Consider the following 23,725-nt stretch of genomic DNA (forward strand, 5'->3'; position numbering starts at 1 on the left):
TGAGCTAGTTGCCTGGACAACTGATGAGGTTATGGGTTTTTTTAATGGTTTTGATTGGGTCAGTGGTCCAACCTGATGAACTGCCAAACCCAACACCTGCCCAATTTTCCAGGTCAACAAGTGGTCTGGGTTTTAAAATACTGGATAAAATTGCAGCCTCCCATTAGTAACTTTCTAAACATACCAAGCAAACAGGCTAAAGCTTCAAAGAAGCCCACAATAAGCATACTTTTCTTGTCCTTTTTATTAACTCATTGTCTGAAAATCATGATAATACAGGATGAACCGAGTCCATAAGCATTGAAGAAGAGACCTGTAACTATATTGTTTAATCATGCGTGCAAAGCAGTAGTTATCAATTTCAAATAAATTCTATGGTACAGAAACGCATCTGTTGGTACCGGTACCATGAAATGCATCTCATCTCAAGCTGCAAATGTTGCTATATGAGCTTATAATGTTGCATCCCATGTAAAAACAATGTTGTGACATTGCATTCATGGTGGGAATGGAACATTAAATTGCTCGTGGTGCAACATTTTACAACTCAACGTGCATTTCAGGGTATTGATACTGAAAAATGTATTTCTAGGCTTCAGAATTACTCCAATATGTAAACTCAAAAGTTGCTACAAAACCATCAAGCTGACTCGATCACATTCTTATCATGAAGGAAAAAATCATAGAAAAAGGTAAGTCTGCATCCTACTTAGGGCTGATTTGAGCTAATGTACATGGATGGTGCATCACTTGGAAAAGAAACAAATACTCTCATAAAAGTTCCATAAAAAATGTCATTTTCAATCTTGAATATCCAAACCAAAGTGTTGACTTAGAATAGATTTAGAAACTCTTCCAAACCCTTTGGCCACCTCCTCCATGGTTGCAAGTTTTATGAGCTCCTTCTTTATCTGACTTATTCTGTTTAATACATTGCTGAGTAGGGCATCAGAGTCATTGTTTGTGGCTGATGCTGTAGGTTTCGCTAACTCTGACCTTGCTGTGTCAAGCTGTTGATATAAGCCAAGAAGAAAATCTTTCTGAGCATAAAGTCTTTCCTCCGCAATTCTGTACTCATATTCCTGCGATTTCTTCAAGGATTGAAGAACCTGATCAATCTCCTCCTCAAGTTTTATAGATGCAATCCGATGGTCTGAGGTTATGAATATGGGCTGCTGAGATCGCTTCTCTGGTTCAAGATCAAGAGGAATTTCGAGGTCTGTTCTGAAATCTGAGACATCTTGATCATTCAAAGATTCTGGAGCCCCTAACAAGGTTGTGTTGTTTCCAAGTTAGGACTATTTCATGTTTAAAGGGGGAGATAAGGTTTGATAATGTAAAGTGACAATCAAGGTGAACTAGAAAGAAGTAAACTTAAGCAGTATACATGTGTGAGCATTAGAAAAGTGCATGGTTAAGAAAGACCACACACTTGTGTAAATACACCTTGAAGCATTTAAACAGAACTTTTTCTCCTATATTCTTTTGGTAGTAGTTTTGCATGGTGATGATGTCAAGAAGCAAGGAATTTTCAGTTTCTCCGTCATTTTAATAGTAATTATGTATTGTCATATATTGGTGGTATGCGCCTGAACATTGTTGATGAGGCATTATGGAAATAGTAATGAAGGGTTCAGAAGCACACTAACCAGTTGAAATTTCTGGTGCATCATCTCCCTCCTTCCAGATGTCCTCAAGATAAGCCCCATGTTTAAGCTGATGTAAATATCAGATGGTCATGCCGCTGGTTGAGAAACCATATAATGAGAAAAAGATAACTCTGGAAAAGAAAATTCTCATTAATAGTAAAATTAGATCCACCATGGATCAACTTTACCTTTCTAATTGCTGATTCAATGCGACTGAACAAGTTTTTTGCATTTGTTTGTTGTGAACCCCGCAAAATGCACAAACCAAGGTTTAATATCTTCTCAATGTCATCTTGGGAGTCAAGAGATTCACAAGTCTGTACAAGACTTGTGACATGTGGAATGAGACTTGTCTTCTTATCACAACGTCTACAGTAATACTCTACATCCAATCCAATGCTTCCTCCAACAGTCCCAGCCATGTACGAACGGAGAGCACAGTCCATGTGTGCAGCATGTCCGCAAATATAATTATCATTTAGCCTTTCTTCACACCTAATAAAGCTATAGCCTCCATAGGCCCAATTAATAGTCTTACAACAAAGAATACAACAACAATTATGACAAAAACCAGGTTCACTACAGCATATATCACAATTCATAGATGCTGGAGAGTAAGTCCTTGCTTGTAGTTGGAGATTGCACATCCTATTTCTAGCTTTACAATCCATAGTCTCAGGAATTGAGTCAGACCCAGAATGCTCAGCCATCTCTTCATCAGGAAGCATGCCACCTAAACTATTCTCTTCTGCATTTCCCATACAATGAAAGGGTTATTATAGAAGAACTCTGTTAACAATGCCAAATTTCATATTTCATCAATGTATATAAACACTAAACACCAATGAACAACCCAACATATACAAAATAAAATTGAAAACAAGAAGATAAGTATGTTCCAAAAAGACTAGTAAAAACAGGAAACCAACTTATAAATGATTTGAAATACCAGTAATACCAAACCAAATATATATTATATACGTATATATACACAAGTAGTATAATGGCTCTTAAACACTCAAAAGGAGTATATGATACTGAGATGGAAGTGCTGCCTCAAAAGACCCCATGACCATACATTATGCAAGAAATTAAAGTTAGATTCAAATTTAGTATTGGATAGTGTATGAATTGTTGGTCAAGTAACTAGCTGTGGGGATTGAGCTCTCCAAGGATCCCCCATTTAGATGTTGTTTTCAGGATCCTACGGTACTTGAAAAGGTCACCAGGACTTGGCATTCTGTATAGGGATCATGGCCATCTTCCCATCTCTGGATATACTGATGCAGATTGGGTTGGATCTCCTTCAAATCAACAATCGACTATGGAGCATTGCATTTTTCTTGGTAGAAATCTGGTTACATGGAAAAGTAAGAAGCAGAAAGTTGTAGCTGAAGCTAGTGCTGAGGTTCATTACTGAGCTACGAGTCATACTACAAGTGATCTTATGTGGTTGAAGAGCATTCTTTAGGAGTTAGCTCTCCTTACCTCTTTGACTATGCATCTTCATTCTGATGACCGAGCAACTATACATGTTCCTGTGTTTCATGAAAGGACAAAGGAAATTGAAGTTGACTAGCATTTTATCTGAGAGAAAGTGCAAACTGCAAAATAATGAGGTTAAAACTCCATTCATCAAGTCTGAACATCAACTTGCAGGTTTATTTACCAAGGCTTTGCATAGACCATGGATTTACTCATTGTATCCAAGTCAGGCCTACATATACACCAGCTTGAGGGGGAGTGTTAGGAGTATATTAGTTTGTTTCTATGGGTCTTGTTATACTTTATTTATAGTTCTCTGGGTGGCAGGGAAGTTTGGCCCTTTTACTTTTTTTATGAAGAACACTCCAGTCCTTATTTATCATAAACAAGGATATTATTGCAAACTTAATATTATTTAGTGAATATATAAATACGCGCTAGGTGAGATGGATTGATCACTAGTCTCAACCAAACTGGAGATTGGGAGATTTCTCTTTTCTCAGCTTCAGTTTCCCCTTTCTCTGTATTCTATTCCAGTTACAGGTATTTATAGCAAGCAAAGAAAAAGTTAGGCTGGATAGGAAAGAATGCAACCTTGACTATTCAATGAGGGGCTCAGATCTGCTGCCCACAAATTGTTCCAACATCCCTACCCATGGGACATTACAGCTGTGCATTGGAAATACCTCCCTTGTCATTCATGGGGAGATGTTCCCAATATACGGCCGTGGATAGAGATGTAGAAACAATTTGTGGGTAGCAGATCTGGAGTGTTCAATGAGCCATTTATTTTTGACAATTCCATACCAACACATCACTAATTGAAAGAAAACTTAAAAGTCCATTGCCTTCCTTTATTTTATGATTTTTTCTATATTGTATGCCATCATCAATCATGTTCATACTTCCATTACATATATTTTAAGAACCGATATGAAATAATAAAATGCAAACATATTCTATATTATTTCAAATAATTAGATATGCAAAAAACAAATAAAGCTTTAAAATGATAGTGTGGTTGACCCAGTTGGTGCTTAGTCATCCTAGGTGACTGCATCTTGACCATGGCCATATAGTGCTATGTACAATCCAAGGACAGGGGACAGGGTAGACATACTACCTATACACCAAAGGAGAAAAAAGAATACAGTACAGCCCAAAACAATTGACCCTGTAGAGATGCAGCAGCAGATTAGTCTTTTATTTATTTTTTGTTTATTCTCTTTATATCCTGTTTTGTATGGGTTTTAGTTCCTGTTATTGTTTCTTTTTTTTTTAATTAGGGAAGCAGGGATATTTTGGTCAATGTACATTATTTTATAAGATGTCCTATATATGCTAAAGATTGGGGTGCAGATCTAATTTTTTCTACTCTCCTTTTTCAAACTCTCTCTTTGTCTTCTTCTATTGTTCAATCTGTCTTTCCTATCATCTTCTACCTTTTTTTTGTATTCTTTTAACCTGAAATTAATATTTCCTTCATAACTGCTTGACAAGTTGGTATCATAGCAGGTAGACCTGTTCATGGGCCGGACCGGGCTCAGGCCGGGCTTTTACTCTTTATTAACAGAAAAATGTTAGGCCCGAGCCCGGCCCTGATAAAAAGCCCGAAGCCCGACCTAATAAAAGAAATTCAAATTTTTCCCTATTCAAATGGACATTATCTATTTTAATTCAGATGTTTTTTTCCCTTATTTAAATGAACAATGGGCCTACAAGTGAATCAACAACCTTCTTAAATAAAAAAATTTATTCAAATGGACATCACATAGGGTTTTTACTTAGGTTTAACTATAGGTCGGGCCGGGTCGGGCTCAGGCCGGGCTATTTTGGCAAAGCCCAAGCCCGGCTCGAATTTTATGTGGGCCGGGCTGGGCCGGCCCATGAACAGGTCTAATAACAGGTTCCAGCAATCTTTTAGATCTCATGTATGCTTGATCCAGCCAGCTGCATGAGATTGATAAAGTGCTGCAGATTTCTACTGATTAAACCCTCATTCTTGGAAGTTCTTGGAGTCTTGTTTTCCTGCCCAGAACTTGTATTTTGCGGTTTATCCAGAAACTAGGAAGAATCAAAGAAAGAAGGTTGAATCTTGGTTTAGGCTATTAAACCTTGGATTGAAGGTGGGTGCTAGCCTTTTCCGGGCAGTTTTCAGTCTGTTCTGTATGGGTTTTAGTTCCTGTTATTGTTTCCTTTCTTTAATTAGAGTCGCAGGGATATTTTTATGTACACTATTTTATTAAATGTCCTATATATGTTAATGAATGGGGTGGCAGATCTACTTTTTTCTGCTCCCTTTAGACTGTCTCTCTGTCTTATTCTACTGTTCAATCTCTCTTCTTCCTATCTTCTACCTTTTTTCTTTTATTCTTTTAATCTGAAATTAATATTTTATGGATAAATGCTCAACAAGTCCCTGTTCACCCCATGTTTAGCTAGAAAATCAGCCAGATTGGCCAATCTTGGTACCCACTTAACTCTAACTTCCATACTTCATAGTCAACCATTTAATTTCCTCAAGTTCTTGTCTGTAAGTTCAGAAAGCCTTCTCTTCATTGGTTAACCAGCCTATTATAGCCTTTGAATCACCCTCAATGAGCAGATTGGTTTACTAGCCTGACACCTTGAAGCCAGGTCTGCTTTAAAAGAGTCTGCAATCCCTATTAGACCTGAGGATACTGCCTTAACTCCTCCATGTTCATCCTCGGACACACCGCCTACTCCAGATAGACCTGGGTTCCCCAAACTACTGCCATCAAAGTTGAATTTGATAGTTCCCCTATTACGTGGTTCCATAAATTTTTCACCACCACTTTCTTAGAGTAAGAATTTGCCACCCCCCTCCAAAAAGAAATCTCCACAATATCATCAAAGGAGAAAGGAGAAAAGATGCTCAAACTCTCAGACTTCAATACTCTGACTGCAATGGTTCCAATGATGGCTTCTATACCGTTTTCTTGATCTTTGAAGATCCTTGCATTCCTTTCTTCCCATACTAACCAAATCATTGCCTCTTTTGACCCTACCCCTCTTTCTTGGCCATCTAAAAGTGGAGGAAGCAAACAAGCTAGCCAAATCCATAGGGGAAATCCATCTGCAAACAAAAAGAGAGAAAAACCGCTCCTATATACTAGTGAGAAGATGGATAGCAGATTAGTAAGTGGTAGAAAGACTCCCCACCATTTCTGTAAAGGAAGCACATGTGTGGAGATAAGCACCAATTAGGCCTTTTTTCTTAAGGTCATCAGAAGTATTAATCTTTCCATGTACACCTTCCAGCAAAATGCCCTGATCTCAGGAGGAATAAGTTGGCTCCATACCTCTTTCATAGGAAAAAGTTGTAAAGGAGTATTTACAAAGCAAAGGGTTCAGAAAAAAAAAGGCACAAGAAAAGGAAGGAGTCAAAGGGGTGAGGTTGAAGGGATTTCAGAATCTATGATGTTCATTCTAAAACCAAGAGTCCAATCAAACCCAAAAGAGTTGGTGGAAGGAAGGACAAACTCAGTGATAGGCTTCTTCTTAAGAGAGAACAGAGCATAAAGTGAATGATCCTTAAGAGAGCAATTCCCCTCTTAGAGGTCTTCCCAAAACAGAATTTTAATCTCAGAATAAACATCATATTAAAAAAGATTGAGAAAGAAAGGGAGATTACCATGAATTTCCACGGGGAAGCCAACATGGTGCAAGGAGATAAGCCAACATCCCAACCATTTACCTGTTTGCCATGAATGCTAATCACAACTTGATGCCACAATCTCTCCCATTGGGAGTCTCATAGCCACTTGCCTAACAGAGTGATATCCTTTTTTTTTATTAATAACAGAAATCTTTATTAATGAATAATACTTGTGAAATTTAATTACAGAAAAAGGGGAGGTAAGCTATCTTAACTCCCCAACTTCAAAATGACAAAGAGGACACTAAAAGTTTGCCCAAAACAAAGAATCCTTAGCCACTCCTTGCTTAGCTAACCCATCAGCCATTGAGTTAGCACTTCTCTTCACCCAGCTGTATTGCACCTCTAAGTCCTTACTCAGCCAATTAATTTTTTTCTTCTCATTGCTGTAGCTCCACAAGCCACTGATATCTCCTTTCAGCCACCTAATCACCACCTCCGAGTCCCCCTCAATAATTAGACATCTGATGCTTAATTCTCTTGCTCTTTGGATTCCTTCAAGAACTGCTAGAATTTCGATCCTAAGAGAGTCACCCTCTCCAATTGGCCCAGAGAACATGGCAATAATATACCCCTCCTCATTCCTGAAAACACCCCCTATCCCAGAAGGCCCCGGATTCCTTAAGCTACATCCATCAAAGTTCAGTTTTATGAATCCGGCGGGAGGGGGGGTCCAAGAGGGTCTACAGGTCCTTTTACAAAGAGCAGCAGTAGCTACCTCTTTCCACTTTCTCAACAAGTCTGCCATAGAAAAATCAGAGAATATCTCCATTGATTTCAGCCAGTGAACTACCCTTGAATGTATCAAGTCTATTAGGTTTCCTGTGGTTCTTTCCTTATCTGAAAAAATTCGTGAATTTCTTTCTTCCCATATTGACCAGCTTCTCCACATAACCTTCCCCCTTTTCTTAGTCCATCTAAAGAATGAGGGAGAGAACAAGCATTGCACACTCACGGGGGGATTCCAAGTATATACCCAAAAAGGGAAAACACCCATTCCCAAAACAGTCTTAGTAACTGGACAAGTAACCATAATGTGGTAACCCATTTCCTTATCATCTATGCAAAGAATACACCTATTGGGAGATAAACAGCGGTTGGGCCTCTTTCTTTAAAGCAAGTCGTTTGTATAAACTCTTTCCAGGAAAATTTCCCAACAAAAACTACCAACCCGAGGAGGAATGGGTTTGCTCCAAATCTCTTTAATGACAGCCCAAGCAGAGTTGTAGGTTGAACTAATGTCTCAAAAAACGAGGCACAAGAGAAAGAGCCGAAGGAGGAAGGGGTCTAGATTATGGTGTCTTCCTTACTGGGGTTCAAGAAAACATTTTCAAGGACAGTTAGCAAAGATGAGATACACCGCAAATCTGTACCCCTTACCGCCCTTCTCAACCCTAGATTCCACCCAAACCCAGAAGAAGAATCAGAAGGAACTAAGAAAGAGGAAATGGGTTCATTTTTCAAACCTGACAAAGCAAACAATGAGGGAAATTGGTCTCTCAGGGGTAGGTCTCCAACCCAAATTTGCTCCCAGAATTTTATTCGATTACAGGAGTTTAGATCGTACCTGATCCAAGGGGAGAAAACTAGAAGCAGATCATGAATGGATTTCCATGGGGATGCGGCAGTAGCCCTTGCCAAAATTCCTAGATCCCAGTCATTCTCATCCAACCCATGTATGCTAGCCACAATCTTCGTCCACAATTTGTCCCTTTCCAACGGGAATCTCCACAACCATTTCCCCAATAATGCCATGTTCCTTTTCCTGATATTCCCAATCCCAAGCCCCCCTAGCTTCTTGCTCCTATTTACCACTTCCCAACTCACCCTATGGTCTTTCTTCTCCACTCCTGGTTCCCATAAAAAAACCCTCATTAATTTTTCCACCCTGTTGGAGACCTTTGTAGGAATCTTAAACACTGACATGAAGTAAACAAAAAGATTAGAAAGGGTAGACTTTGTTGAAATAGTTTATTTTATTTCTTGTCTTTTAGTCTTGTCTTGGTAGGGTCTGTTTGGTTGATTAATGTCTTTTTTATTTTTCTGATTATTGTACTTCACTTATAGAGGGGCACAAGGGTCTTTTCCCCTTTTATTTGAGTCGCCCTATATATACTAATAGAAGCTGGCGCCGCCAACACTATTCCATTGCCAATCTCTTCTCTTCTCTTCTCTTCTCTTTCTCTTATTTCTGACCGTGCACACTGTTAAGAGACTTAAACAAGGTGGTTCTCCCCCTAAGAGAAAGATAATTTTTCCTCCAAGAAGCTTCTTCTCAAATCTCTCTACTACCAGGTTCCAAAAGCTTTCATTCCTGGGGTTATCTCCTAGGGGGAGGCCCAAATAAATGATAGGCCAATCCGAGATAGCACACCCTAATACACCTGCACAATCACTTACTTCCCTTTCCTCCAAATTCACTCCCACCACACAACTCTTATCGAAGTTCACTTTAAGATTAGACATCTACTCAAAGAGTTGTATTGTTAGTTTTAAGTTTCTAATCCAATTTAGATCCCCACCCTCACAAAACAGGATTGTGTCATCTACAAACTACAAGTAAGTGGTACTTCCCATCTTCCGACTCTCCATCCTCTTATTAAGTCTCTAGAATCAGCTCTATGTATCAGCCTCCCCAAGGCATCTGCAATCAGAGTAAAGAGAAAGGGGGAGAGCGGATCACCTTGTCTTATTCCTCTCATGGCCAGAAAGAAATCCACCGCAGTTCCATTCACCAATATCGAATAATGGCAACTCCTAATACAACCCCAGATCCATCTACATCATGTGTCTCCAAAGCCAAAACTTCTCATTGCCTCCATCAAGAAGGACCAGTCAACTAGGTCATAAGCCTTCTCTAAGTCTAGTTTGCATACCACTCCCTTATTCTTGGATTTCCTAAAATTCTCTAAACTCTCATTCACAATCAGAATTTGATCAATGATTTGCCTCCCCTTCACAAAGTTCCTTGGTTGGGAGTGATAATGGCTGGAAGAACTTTTTTAATTCTTAGAGACAACGCTTTTGCAATTATCTTGTACAGACTATTCACCAAACTAATTGGTCTAAAATCCCTTGGTTGTGATGCCTCTTTCTTCTTAGGGACCAATGCAATGAATGTGGAGTTTAAACCCAGATTAATGACTCCCCTTCTGTGAAACTCCTCAAAAACCGACACTAGGTCCTTCTTCACAATATCCCAACAATCCTGATAAAATCCATCTGGGCCTGGAGCTTTCGTCCTATCCATTGAAAACATTGCTTCCTTTATCTTCTCTAAGTCAAAGTTCTCCTCTAACCCCACTCTGGTTTCTAGACTAAAAGTTGGCCACTCCAACCCCTCCACCCAAATCCTCTCACTTAGAGGCCTTCCAAATATTGATTTAAAATGGGTTGCAAAAGCCTTTGCTATTTCTGTTGGGTGGGAAAGAACAACTCCATCAACTTCTAGCTTAGAAATGATATTCTTCCTTCTTCTATTGTTTGCTACAGAGTAAAAAAATCTAGTGTTTCTATCTCCCTCCTTTAACCATTTACATCTAGACTTTTGTCTCAAACTTATTTCTTCCAGCAATAAAAGTTCCTCCAACTACTTTCTAACCCTCCATCTCATATCTCTGTCTTCTTCTCCAGAAGAACCCCTTTCCTCCTTCAAATCCAGTTCCTCAATATGCTCCATTAGAAGCTTCTTCCTTTCCTCCACTCTTCTAAATTCCAGACGGTTCCACTCCTTTATTTGAGATTTTAGGAATTGAATCTTCTTGTGGAATCTCATCCCCTTCCATTCAACTGAGGGATTGTGTTGATCTTCTCTATGAATCCCGGATGGATCAACCACATATTCTCGAACCTAAAGGGAACAGGTCCACCTCCTCTTAAGTCCTCCTTACACAACACTATAGGCCAATGGTCTGAAGTGAGTCTAGGGAGTGCCCTAGAATTTAGGTTCCCCCAATGCTCCTCCCAATCTGTTGAGAACAAGAACCTATCTAACTTAGAACAAATGGGGTTAGATTGACGGTTGGACCAAGTGTAGACATTGCTTTGGATCGAGAATTCCTTAAAATCAAAAGTCTCCACAAAATGATTGAAATTTCTCATGCTGGTCGTCACTCTCTGTCTGGGATTGTTGGTTTCCTCTGTGAATCTCACTACGTTAAAGTCCCCCAACACATACCAAGGTCCTTCCCATAATTTCTTCCTCTTCCTATAGTCATTGGGGCCATATACATTTGTTAGAACCCATTCAAAGCCATCTTCCACCTGCCTGAATTTCATAGAAATTGAATGATCCCCTATTAGTTCCTCCAGACCTATCACCACATCTTCCTTCCATAGAGTGATATCCTTTTTCCTTGCATTATATCCTCTGCCATATTTTTTCCTTTCTATTTCAGATCTAGTCATAGGGGACAGAGGGAATAGATAAAATGGAGTCTATTTTTAAAATACTCGGTAGTTTTCCTTTTTAATTAATAATTCTAAGAGGGAGAAAAGAATAGAGGTAGGAAGGGAAGTAGAGAGAAATGACGTAAGTGATCAAACCCTCCCCAAACTAGCATATACAAGAGCATGACCCCAACACCCAAAGAGCACCATGAGCTGTGGGTGGACCCCCGATATATATTGTCTATGAACATTCTTTCATGCAAGTGAATCAACAAGAATGTTTGCTGTATCTTTGGACCCTATTGAATGAAAAGATCAAGCTAATGTCCAATGACCTATCTTCTTGGTTGTGATTTTGCAGCTGCCAAGGGCCCAAAGCCCCATTTCTTCTCATCAAGCCAATGATTGTTTGTGGGTCTTATTCCAACTCCAACTTTGTGTATCTCGATTCTCATATAGCACCCAATCATCAAAGCCTTTGAATAAAAGAAAGAAGCTCAGTCTGCGTTGAGTCTCCAAAACCAGACTGATCTCTTCAAAATTGAGATTGCTGTTGTCTGTTCCCTTTTTAGTTTTCAATTCTTAATGAAAGGTAACTAAATAAAGGTAAAAATAACATTTTTTGCAATTTAAGAGTGTCATGCTTTTTTTTTTATGAATAATAATAAGTTTATTGATTCAGAAGCAACTTTAGAGTGAGTTCATACATCATCCCAACGAGAGGCACGAGCTGCAGCCCCTCCTTGAATCTTACAAGTAAACTAGGAAAGAAAAACAAGAATCACAACTGAGCCCAAAATAATTCTTCCCTATTTACCCCTTGCTTAGCTAACACATCTGACAAAGTATTTAAGAGTGTCATGCTTTTGGGTAACTAAATGATAGTAACTAACCATACGGGGAAATGTGTAACACTAGAGAATCCCTTTAAATTTGGTTTAGCCAACTGAATAAATAAGTTTCTTAGATGGCTAACATTTCTTGGGAGGTCATATTATCTTATCTTTTTGAGGGTCCATATATCAAAACAACAAAGTATCTAGTCCCCTTTACATAACTAACACAGTAACACTTTCAATGATTTTTTTTTTCTGTTTTTTGCTACATCAGTGATTTATTGGTTGTAGTTGGCTTTTCCGAGCTTATCATCACTTATTCAGTTACAAACTACCAAGACAAACAAACTTCCTGATGAAAAGAGCAAAGGAAAAAACCCCAAAAAGGAAAGTATATTAGTTAGACTATTGAAACCTAAACAAGAGTATATTCGTTATTCCGAGAAATAGAAACAAAGCTTCTAGATCAGAGTATACCTTTTATGTAAGAATTGTCTTCTGCAGGGATTTTCCAACTAAAAGATGCAAAGAATGCATTGATGTCTGCATTAGGAAATTCTTTCTGGATATACTGTTCTACGGAATGCCTGCTTGCAAAAGTCTGCTTCTTACGTATGCTCTTTTGAAGACAACTTGGAGCATACAGGTATCTATCAAGATAGAAACCAGAAGCAGATTTCCTCCTTCCCACTTTCCATGCCCAATTATCACCAGGACTGGGCCAATCTACAGGAGCATATGGCAAACCTTCACCTGATTCACCAGGTTTAACTGGCCTGAGATGTAGACCATTTGCCTTTAAATCAGCCATGCAACCACTATTTTCATCGTGAATATTGAGCTCCATAGATTCTCTTGTTGGAAGTTGATTGAGGCAGACAAACTGTACCAAGTATGCAACTATTAAGCAAATTAAGTGGATTATATAATGATATCATTAATGCAGTCTTTATGAATATTAACCTGTCATAGTCATAGATAAGATATAGTGATAATACCATTACTTGTACTATGTTATAAGACCAAAGCACCGCATCCTTAGCAAAAGCAGTAGAGACCCAACTCGTTCAAGTAGTAATGATATCAAAGAACTCTAATATATTGTAAGGCAGGGAATTTTGATTATGATTTTCATAATGAGGAAATAACTCAATAAAAAAGAATAAAAATAAGAATACCAAGGAAGAGAAAAATATCAACATCTTTTTCAGGGTAACAAACTCGTTGATGGCATGCCAGGCTGGGATTCATGTGATGCACCTCTCAAGGCACATATGCTGTTCAGACAGTAAACATCTAGGCCCCGTTCGTTTTCTGGTAAGCCCTTTACCTGGGTAAATGCATTTATCCAGGTAAGTGCATTTTGTATCTGGGTAAATGCATTTATTTATGTTCTTTTGTTTCCTAGGTAAGTGTTCTTTCGACCATTTTTACCCTAGAAAGGAATTATTATAAGGGGCATTTTGCCCCATGATGTCTTGTCAACTTTTCCCCCAGGTGGGAAGGTTATTTACCCACTTGGGAGGTGGGTATCACTTACCCGGGTGAATGGTACCCAGGGAAAAGAAGAAATTTAGGTGAATGATACCCAGGTATCAAACTTAACTTTGATGATAGTGGTATGGGAAACACAGGAATATCAGGTATAGATGGAGTATTCAGAGAAGAGGAAGGCAAGATTATTGCTCTCTATTCTGGTCCAGTTGGGGGAAGGAGACTCTTAGAGCAGAAGTTTTAGCCTTGATAAATGGGTATACAAAGGGCGAAAGAACTGAACATTAGAAAACTGATTATTGAGGGAGATCCAAAACTGGTAGTTAGTTACTTAGTTGGATACAAAGTGAAGAGATGAAGATGTGGATTTCCAGCAATGGAAAGAAGAAATTTAGGTGGCTGAGAAGAGAAATGGAAGTTTCTTTCAATTGGATAAAGCATTGGGCTAATTCTGTAGCGGATGCTTTAGCCAAACAAGGGGTGGGAAGAGAAACTTTATTCTGGGCACAATTGTAAATCAGAAACTTGGGTGTGGGGAGAGAGAAGAGATTTTGGGCCCGTTTGGCGCGTCTTTCCGCGCGGTCTTTCAGCTGAGACCAAGCCGGGCAGACCGATTTTTGGTCTATTCCCATTTGGTTCGTGGAAGATCTAGCTGCCAAAAGGCGGAGCGCCGAAAAGACACGAGAAGCCCATTTTGGGCTGGATTTCGGGAAGCTCCAAATGAATCTTTTCGCGTCTTTTGTGTTTTATTCTCGCGCGGAAAGACGTGTATCTGCCAAACTAGCTTCGGGCTGCTCAGATCTTCATGCAAAAGCTCAATGCGTCTTTTGACTGTCAGAGCTACCAGAAGATCTTCCCAAAAAGACTTGCCAAACGGGCCCTTTGTCTCTCATTGTCTTTTTACCATTTACACCTTGTACTTATCTGCTCTGTGCATTCAGCATATACTTTCTAATAAAAGTTTGATGTTATTGATCCAAACTTATAAATAAATAGTGGTCACTAGGCTAGTGGGTCTAAAATCTCTCAATTGGACTGCATCTCCCCTTTTAGGTATCAAGGCCAGAAAAGTGGAGTTAATCCTTAGACTAATGAAATGTTCCTCCGCAAACTCCTCACAAGAAAAAGAAAGAAGCATTAGGCTTTTTGTGAATATTTCCTGAAATAAAGTCACAATAAATGCATGTCATCTCCCTTGAATCATTTCCAAGATTTTAAACCAAAGTTTTAATGGAAAATGTCAACCAGTTAAAAATAATAAATATATAAAAAATATTGCAAACTCTGTTTAGATTTTTTTATCAGTAAAACTCTGTTTACATTTATTGTAAGAATTTTATAACATTGTAAATATTATTACATGAAAATATCTGTTAATATTTTCTGAAATTATAAAAGGATAATAAAGTTGGGCTGTTTGGAAGGAGAAAAATAGAAGAGCTTAAAAACTTTCAGAGGCCTTTAGTGGGTCTTTATGCTGATGTTTGTCATCTGTTAATGGACTGGACTCTTAATTTTTAAGGTCTAGCTGCAGAATAAGGATGAAGGAAGGAAAGTTTCAGAAGTCTGGGAATTGGAGAAGCTCGCTAAGGGCGGAAGCAAAGCAGTTCCTTTTTGAAAGGTTCAGGGTGAGAGGTAAAACATCATAAAAAATCAGAAAATCAACATGGCCATGGTGTTCCTGGTAGGGGAAGAAGTCTTGGGGTGGTTTCAGACTTTCATGGAGGATGCTATTCGGGTGAGCAGAAACTTAGAGTGCAAAGGTTCAACTGAGGTTAATGACAGGAGATATGTAGCAGAAAGAAGAAAGAACTCTAAAGGAAGGTTTATGGTGCTTATGGAATTTTGGGGAAGGAAAAAAGCAGATAGACGCTTCACAGAAGGAAAAATGGGGGCTGGCTGGAAAGAAATATCAAGGACTCTGAAGGATTTCATCACAAGGGAGGAAGCTGGAGCAGGCAGTAGAGGGGAGGTTGTAGAAGAAACACTGGGGGTAGTGAAGGCTCTCTAGTGAGAGAGCAGGAGAAGCCCAAAAAATTTACACAGTTGCAGATTTTGGGTCAAGCAACTAAGGACTGTAGAGTGATCTGCAACAGGCTCAAGAATGATTGGGAGAAGAAGTTCATGACAGTTCCACCGAAAGACTGGAAGAAAATTGCCGAAGAGTTACTAAGGAAGCTAAAGTTGAGGTGTACTATCATCTTCACCCCCATTTGAAAAGTGTAAGGCTATTTTGGAGTTAGTAGGAGAAGAAATGGAGCTCCATGTTATGTGTTGTCAGCTGGAGCCAGTTTCTGTGACTGTTTCAAAATGGACCCCTCATTCCAACTCCAAGGATTTGCATGCGAGAGACAAAGTAGTTGTTAGGATTTTGAGCCTGCCATTTTATCTTTGGATAGGTAAGATTGGAAAGATACTTGTTAAAGATCTCCACTCAGCTGCAGTGTGTCTGAGTAACGTCAACCTGGAAGACATCCCCCGTTCTGTAAAGGTGTTGGTTAATGGAGTTTTTTATTCAGCCTGGCTACATATGCCATTGAAGCTGAGTTGTGGAGGGAGGGAAGAAGGAAAGAAGATGAGAATGTTGAAGAAGACTGGTTATGTGGAAGGATGGGATTGGCTAATTCAAATTTGTCTGAGAGTGTCACCAATAGGGCAAACTTTGTGGAGAAGTAGGGATGCAAAATTGAATTCTGATGGCAGTAGTTTAAGGAATCCAGGGCCTCTGGGATTGGGGGAGTTTTCAAGAATGAGGAAGGGATTGTTATTGCTTTGTCCTCAGGCCCTATTGGAGAAGGTAACTCTCTTAGGGCTGAGATCCTTGCAGCGCTGGAAGGAATTCAAAGAGCAAGGGAACTAAATATCAGCCGTTTGGAAGGTGATTCGAAGGTGGTGGTTAGTTGGTTGAAGAAAGAGGACAATGGATTGTGGAGCTACAACAATGAAAAGAAAAAGTTCTTATGGCTGTGTAGGGACATTGAGATACAATACAGCTGAGTGAAGAGGAATGCCAACTCATTTGCGGATGGGTTGGCCAAGCAAGGGGTGAATAGGGAATCGATCTTTTGGGCTAATTTTTAATTTTCTTTCATTGTATTCTGTTGATGGAGAGCTAAGACATTTTATCTCCCCCTTTTGTATCTAAAGTTTCACAATTTTCATATAATTAATAAAGCTGTTGTTATTGATAAAAAAAAAAGTAGAGATGCAAACAGATCGGATCGGATTCGAATCAGGGTATATTTGAATCCGATCCGATGCTGTTCATGTCAGATCTGATCCGATTGGATCTAATAGGACTCGATCTGACTTGTTTTCTTTAAAATTAATAAATTATTAAAAGAAAAAACAAAATATACCAATTTAAATAAAGAAAAAAAAACAAAAAATACAAGTATTTTTTAATTATTTTCATCATATATATACATGTTTTTATAAAAAAATAAATAATGTAACAAATTTATAAAAAACAATATAAATAATATATTTATAAATAAATAAATAACATATATGTATTATATATTTATAAATATAAATATATAACACATCGATCGGATCTTCTCAGATCGGATAGGGGAGATCTGAAACCGATCGGATCATAGGATCCAATCCGAAGATCCAATCAGGGGTGATCTGAATTCGACCAAATCAGATCGGATCGGATCATGATCCGGTCCATTTGCACCCCTGTGGAGAAGGAAGTAAAAGGGATGTTACCAGCTTCCAAAAGGGAAGAACCAATAGGAGGGAAGGGAAAGGAGGCATGTCATAGATCCTTTTGCTCAGGTCCTGACAGGTGCTGGTTCTGGGCAGTCATTGAGTAGACATCTTTCACCATTTAAGTCGCTAATGAGTCAAGGAAGAGAAGGACTAAAAGTGGGATCAAAAAAGCAAGAGGGCCATGTGGGCACGAGTAGAGAAGGTGTTGGTTTAAATAAACCAAGTGGGCCTCCCTTAAGTCACATGGAGGTTAGTTCGAATGGGCCTAAAAACCAAGACTGTGTAGGCCAAAAAAGGGGAGTGGAGTTGGGTCGAACTTCTTCAATAGGTCAAGAGCCCAAACACTCAAATGACCTTAAAATAACAGATGGGCCAGGCCCAATCATTAATTCAAATGTTGGGTCATGTGACCACTTAAGTGGTCACGTGGGTGCTTTAGAGAGGCAGATGATGGATTTACTCCTGGTCCATCATTGTCCCCAACTCAAAATTCAGCAGGGCATAGTGAGCAGAGGCGAGAGAAATCGCTATAGTGGAGACTAGTGACAATGAAAAACGACAGTTCTCCAAAAAGGCGCAACCCTGGAAATCGGAAAACCATGTTGGTAAAGGGTGGAGTGGAAGAGGAAGATCTGGTGGAAATAAGTGAGGAAGATTCAGGTGCAGATTCGGATGAGACAGATACGTCAAATTGGTTGGTTTTAAGGATGATGAAAGTTTCGACTAAACACCTATTTTTGGAGGAAGATGAAGAAGAAATACAAGTTCCTGAGGCTGCACCTCTCCTTTCTAAAGGCACTGTAGAGGTGGGTATGGCAGAGAAGATATCGATCGGCTTGGGTGATGGTCACTGCCTGAAGGACCAGGAAGTTTTCTCAGGCTTACAACAATTGCAGGAGGTTTCAGTAATGGTTTCAAACAACCCTTCAGCGCATAGTGGAGGTTTACCTGGTAGGGGAGTGTCGATTTTTCAAGCCCAACGAACCCTTCTACTTCAGTTTGAACCTAATCCTCTGGGAACGGGTGCTTGTGGGTCTGGTTCCAGCCCAAATACCTTGTTCGCCAGCCCTGTAATAAATCCGCCTTCTCCGGGTTTTTTTTTTGGTTTAAATTGTAAGAATACTAATGAATCTTCTTTGGTTTTAGCAGATACTTTCCAACCCCAACCGTTGCTTGTCACACTCCAACAAGATGTTGTAAGGGTAGTGGGGGAGAATCCTGAAGAAGGAAATGAAGGGGTCGATCATAGGGATTTAGGTGAAAAAACTTGGGAATTGTTTTGTGAATCCTTCCAAGATCTTAAAGAAAGGAGATAGCAGCTGGAAATATTGAGGAAGATAAGGAATCACAAGAGGGAAGCCAGAGGAATGAGAAAGAAGAGCATGAGAGGATGGGTTTTGGGAAGAAATCGATGGATGAAGTGGCAGGAGAGCTGGGTGTGAAAATTAAAGAGGTAGAAAACATGAAAGTTCATGGTAAAAAGAAGGGGAAAAAGGAGGGTGTTCAAAGGAAGAGGAAGCTGAAAGAGGTTGAAAGATTAAAATCAGATGTGGTTGCAGACTTAGAGTTCATTGCTAGGGGTGAGAAAAGGAAAGGTGCCAAGTAAGGGTGACAGGTTAGGGGTGGTTTTAGAAGTATTGCTATGAAGATAATAAGTTGTAACGTGAGAGGATTGAGTATAGCTAGGAAAAGAAGGGTGAAAAAAGATTTGATCAGAAAAGAAAATCCGGACATAGTGCTACTCCAGGAACAAAAGTGGCAGATTGAGATAGAAGGTGGGTGAGAAGTGTATGGAGCTCTAGAGGATTAGGCTGGTCCTTCTCGTCTTCGTGGGGGGCATTGGGGGGTATAGTGACAATGTGGAGGCAAGAGGTAGTGGAGCCACTAGAAGAGCTAATAGGTCGGTTCTCGGTTTCATTGAAATTCAGGAGGGTGGAAGAAGAGTTTACTTGAGTAATGACAAATGTCTATGGTCCCAATAGATATGGAAGAGGTAAAATGTGAGAAGAGCTCACTGATATTAGGGGATTGTGGGAGGGTCCTTGATGTTTAGGTGGTGATTTTAACGTGATTAGATTTACAAATGAAACCAACAACCCCACTCAAATGATCACAACTAGTATGAGGAAGCTTAACGAGTATGAGCTGTCAGAATTACCCCTCCAGCAGACAGTTTACACTTGGTCCAACCTACAATCCCCCCCCCAAGGTTTTCCAAGCTGGATAGGTTCCTCTTTAATTCTGAGTGGGGAGATCATTGGATAGGGTTGTTAGCTAGAGCCTTGCTGAGAGTCACCTCAGACCACTGGCCGATTAGCATTGGAACTAAGGACTTTGTGAGTGGGCCCAAACCTTTTAGATTTGAAAATATGTGGCTAACACATCCAAATTTTATTCATAAGATTAAAGAATGGTGGGGTGAAGAAGTGGTGGGAGTTCATTGGAAGGGAGTCAAATTCCACATAAAAGTCCAAAGGTTAAAAGAAAAAATTAAACAGTAGAATAGGGAGCACTTGGGAGAGTGGAGGAAAGGAAATTAAGCACTATTTCCGAAATTGAATATCTAGATGAGAAGGAAGGGCAAGGTTTGCTATCGGAAGAAGAGAGGAACAAAAGATGGTCCCTGAAAAAAGAATTGGAAGATGGAGGGCTGAGGTGTCAATTGAAGCCAAGACCTTCAAGTTTGAAGAGGAACGGATCAGAGGTAAGGAAGCACTGAAGATCAGAGAGAACAACAGAGTGACAGTACTGGTACCAAATGAAGTCATTGTATGGATGAAAGGATTTTGTAGATGGGGCTATCAACTCTGGCAAGGTGAATGGATGGAAAAATTCAATGTCAGTTCCAGGCAAGAAGTATGTAATAGAACTGAAGAGAAATTGGAAAGGGTGGTTCATCACGGTGGAGGAGCTCTTTGGGACATCTGGAAAACAGATGCTCTGTGTACCGGAAGGGAGAATGCAGAAAGGATGGAAGGTCTTTGTGAAGGTGCTGCAGTCCTTTCTTGTAGCATCGGAAACTAGGAGGATGGTAGGAGTGGAGGCAACTGGCCAAAACTTCAAAGACCAGGAGCGGAGGAGTCAGGAGGAGTCAGTGTCAATTGGAACTATTGGAAGTGCAGAAGCTCAAAACCTTCCAACTTCTGATGTGGTGGTGGCTTGTTCTTCTATGCATTGACGAATTCTGGTGGGAGCAGGGATGGATGCTTGGAAGAAAAGGATGGTTCTGGTGGCTGACAAAGAAGTGACAGATTGGAAGAAGGTCCTGAACGCAGTTGCTGGTGAGATAGGTAGGTGTTGGAGATGAAGCAACACTGTTTCCATTTGCAGATACAAAAGCTGTATTGGATGTGGGCGACCAGGAACTAAGCTTTAAAGCTGTAGCCGTGGACGGGGGCCTTATACAGAGGGTCCAGAACTGGAGCCCCATCTGCAATGAAGTTGCGGTCCAAGATGGGTGTGTTCGGTTGAAATTTGTAGGTCTCCCTTTCCACCTTTGGCATGACTGTTCTTGAACACATTGTACAGAGTCTAGGAGGAGTCTTGGTGGAAGCTGATAAACGGAACTTGGTCGCCGCCGAGATACAAGTTCCAGGAATCAGACATGAGAATATGCCGAGGTTCTTCGAGGTGTGCTTGGATGATGTTTGGTACAAAGTATGTAGCATCAGAAGTTGAACAGGCATGGTGGGGAAGAGGGTCCAAGGTTGAAGATGATGAGTCAGCGGGGTGGTGGACATGTGGAAGGAAGAGAGTGGGCGGTGGTGAGAAAGGGGTGCAGGTGGATATTAAGGGAAGGATTAATGGGTCGGTTGGGGTAACCCAAACGACAGGCCAGCTGTTTAAGGAAAATAATTCAAAAAATTTTGAACTAAATAAATTGAAGGCAAGTTCGTTAACTTATGCTGACATGGCAAGGAACTTGAACGGACCAGGGTGCAGACTGGCTCGGTCCGAGCCAGTCGAGGTGATAGGAGGGTCGGGCGGGCCGAAGCTTAAACTGGGGCCATTTTTAAGTGACCCACGTGACAACTTAAATGGTCACGTGGGTCGGGGTAAGAGAAGGCTCTCAAGACCGATGATAGACAATGGCATTGGTTTATCATCATCCCAAAAGGGAAGGGACGTTGGGAAAATCTTCCAGCAGCCGCAAGCGAACAGGCTGGGGAACCTACAGTGGGTCCCTCGCTGAAATAGGGAAGAGGTGAGCTCCTGGCGGTGATTTTCAGAGAGGCCAAACCCGAGGTATGCAAGGGAGAGAGCCGAAGAGAGAGAGGAGGCGGATGAAGGTTGGGTGATGTGCAATGGTGACGAATAAGACTCGGATGATGGTACCAGTATTGGTAGCGTGAATGATGAAGATGGCTACGGTACAGATGACAGGGGAGGGTGGGACATTGCGAAGCTATTTCGGGCGACTTAGAGGAGGAAGGGAGGCGTATAATAGGCGGCCAGGAAGGTCAGATAAAGGAAGAAGCTCTGGACCCCATGAAACAAGCAAGGCTAAAGGCTTTAAGCGGAAAAACCTATACCCAAGACCTCAAATTGTGCAAGGCACAAACGAAAGGGCAAATCAGGAGAACTTGAAGCAGAGCTGGAACATACCAATCAGGGGTGAATCAGGGGTACAGAGAAGAAATCACCATGTTGACCAAAGGATAGAAGGACTCTCCCACCAACCCAGGGAGACAAATATTGACCAACCTCGGGAACTAGAAAGGGAGGCCAGGAACAATCCTAATCCAAATTCCTTCTCACACCCAGTCAATCAAGAGGGTGGGGTTTCTGAGGTTTTGGAAAGGGGTGTGAAGAACAATGGAGAGGAACGGGAAGGGAGATATAGAAATGAGAAAGTGGGGGAAATTATCGAGATAGTATTTAAGAAAGTGGAAGGAAATGTAATATGGAGAAGGGGTGAAGAGGAGAGAAGAGGGGAGGGCTCACTAGAGAGAAGGGAAGAAAAAGAGGGCAGGGAGGGAAAGGATAATGTGGAGTGCACAGTGGAGGACGAAGGAAATGTGAGAAGGATGAAGGATGGAGAGGAGAGAGGAGGAGAGGGACTAGAGGAGAGGAGGGAAGGAGAGGAGAATAGGGCCAGAAAGGAATGTGTAGGAAGGTCTGTGGGGGAGGAACCTAAGCAAGAGAAGTAAATAGCAGATTTTGTGGGAAAGTTGGGCTGCAGATTAGAAGATCTGAATGTGCTGAAGGAGGGGCTACAGAAGAGGAGGGAGGTCAGAACAAAGAAGAGAAAGTTGAGTGAAGTTGAGAGATTGAAAAGAGATGTGGAAAGTGACAAGAAGTTTGGGGCAAAAGGGGATAGAAGGAAAGGGGGAAAGTAGTGGATAGGTGTAGAAGGAAATTAAGGAAAAAGTGAGAATGAAGATACTTAGCTGGAATGTGAGGGGAGGGGAATAGGAAGTACGAGGAAAAGAGCGACAATAAAAGAGGTAATAAAGAGGTATGACCTAGACATTGTACTGTTACAGGAGTCCAAGAGGATGGAGTATAATGATAGATGGGCAAGGAGTGTATGGAAAGCTAGGGGGATTAGTTGGGTGGCAGCTCCTTCTTAGAGGAACTGATTGGAAAACTCTCAGTTTCCATTAAGTTCAAACAACAAGAGGATGGATATGTGTGGGTACTCACAAATGTTTATGAGCCAAATGATTATAGAGAGAAAGGAATTGTGGGAGGAATTGGCTGATGTAAGAGGGTTGTGGGATGGGCCTTGGTGTGTGGGTGAGACTTCAATGTGATCAGATACTCAGAGAAAACAAATAAGACCAATCAGAGGGTGACAACTAGCATGATGAAGTTTAACAGGTTTGTGAATGCCTTTGAGCTTAAGGAGATACCTCTAGCCCAGAAGACATTTACTTGGTCAAATCTTCGATCTAGACCCATATGCTCTAAGTTGGATAGGTTCTTGTTTTCTTTGGACTAGGAAGAACATTGGAGGAACTTGGCATCTAGAGCCCTACATAGGGTGATCTCAAATCATTGGCCCATAGGGATTTGCAAGGAAGAGAGAAGGAGTGGAGGACCTGCCCCTTTTAGATTTGAAAATATGTGGTTACTCCATCCCGGGTTTACAAAAAGAGTAAGGGAGTGGTGAAATGAGTGTAACGCATTGGTGGAATGGGAGGGGATGAGATTTCATAAGAAGCTAAAATTCTTGAAAGCTAAGATCAAGGGGTGGAATATCTTGGAGTATGGGAGGTTAGAAGAAAGAAAGAGAACTCTAATGGACCAACTTGAAAGCCTTAACTCTAAAGAAAAAAGGGGAGAATTTGGAGAAGGGGACAATGAACTAAGAAGAGGTTTGAGAAGACAATTAGAGGACTGCCTACATAAGGAGGAAGTAAGCTGGAGGCAAAAATCTAGGTGTAAATGGTTGCAAGATGGGGACAGAAATACCAGGTACTTTCATTCTTTGGCAGATGGACGGAGAAGCAGAAACTTCATTTCCAAAC

At 40.6% G+C, this 23,725-nt stretch overlaps 1 protein-coding gene across 17 annotated transcripts in view; it reads right to left on the reverse strand.

Moving 5' to 3' along the window:
• Nucleotides 1–585: 585 nt before the first annotated feature.
• Nucleotides 586–23,725, reverse strand: part of LOC104596549 (CDPK adapter, putative (DUF1423)) — a 36,075-nt gene continuing 12,935 nt past the window's right edge. For 6 of the 17 annotated variants that reach the window (XM_088895161.1, XM_088895163.1, XM_088895173.1 and 3 more), the window contains 5 exons: nucleotides 12,516–12,921; nucleotides 6,790–6,852; nucleotides 1,838–2,397; nucleotides 1,650–1,716; nucleotides 586–1,267 (listed from right to left, as the gene is read on the reverse strand). In XM_088895161.1, the coding sequence (XP_088751287.1) occupies nucleotides 801–1,267; nucleotides 1,650–1,716; nucleotides 1,838–2,397; nucleotides 6,790–6,852; nucleotides 12,516–12,885 (1,527 nt within the window). In that variant the 5' untranslated portion in view covers nucleotides 12,886–12,921 and the 3' untranslated portion in view covers nucleotides 586–800. The remainder of the gene's footprint in view (nucleotides 1,268–1,649; nucleotides 1,717–1,837; nucleotides 2,398–6,789; nucleotides 6,853–12,515; nucleotides 12,922–23,725) is intronic. The other 11 variants (XM_010257768.2, XM_010257770.2, XM_019197639.2 and 8 more) reach the window with 3 other exon arrangements.

This window comes from Nelumbo nucifera, chromosome 1 (assembly GCF_055504915.1).
Source record: "Nelumbo nucifera cultivar China Antique chromosome 1, China Antique-T2T, whole genome shotgun sequence".
NCBI classification, from domain to species: domain Eukaryota; kingdom Viridiplantae; phylum Streptophyta; class Magnoliopsida; order Proteales; family Nelumbonaceae; genus Nelumbo; species Nelumbo nucifera.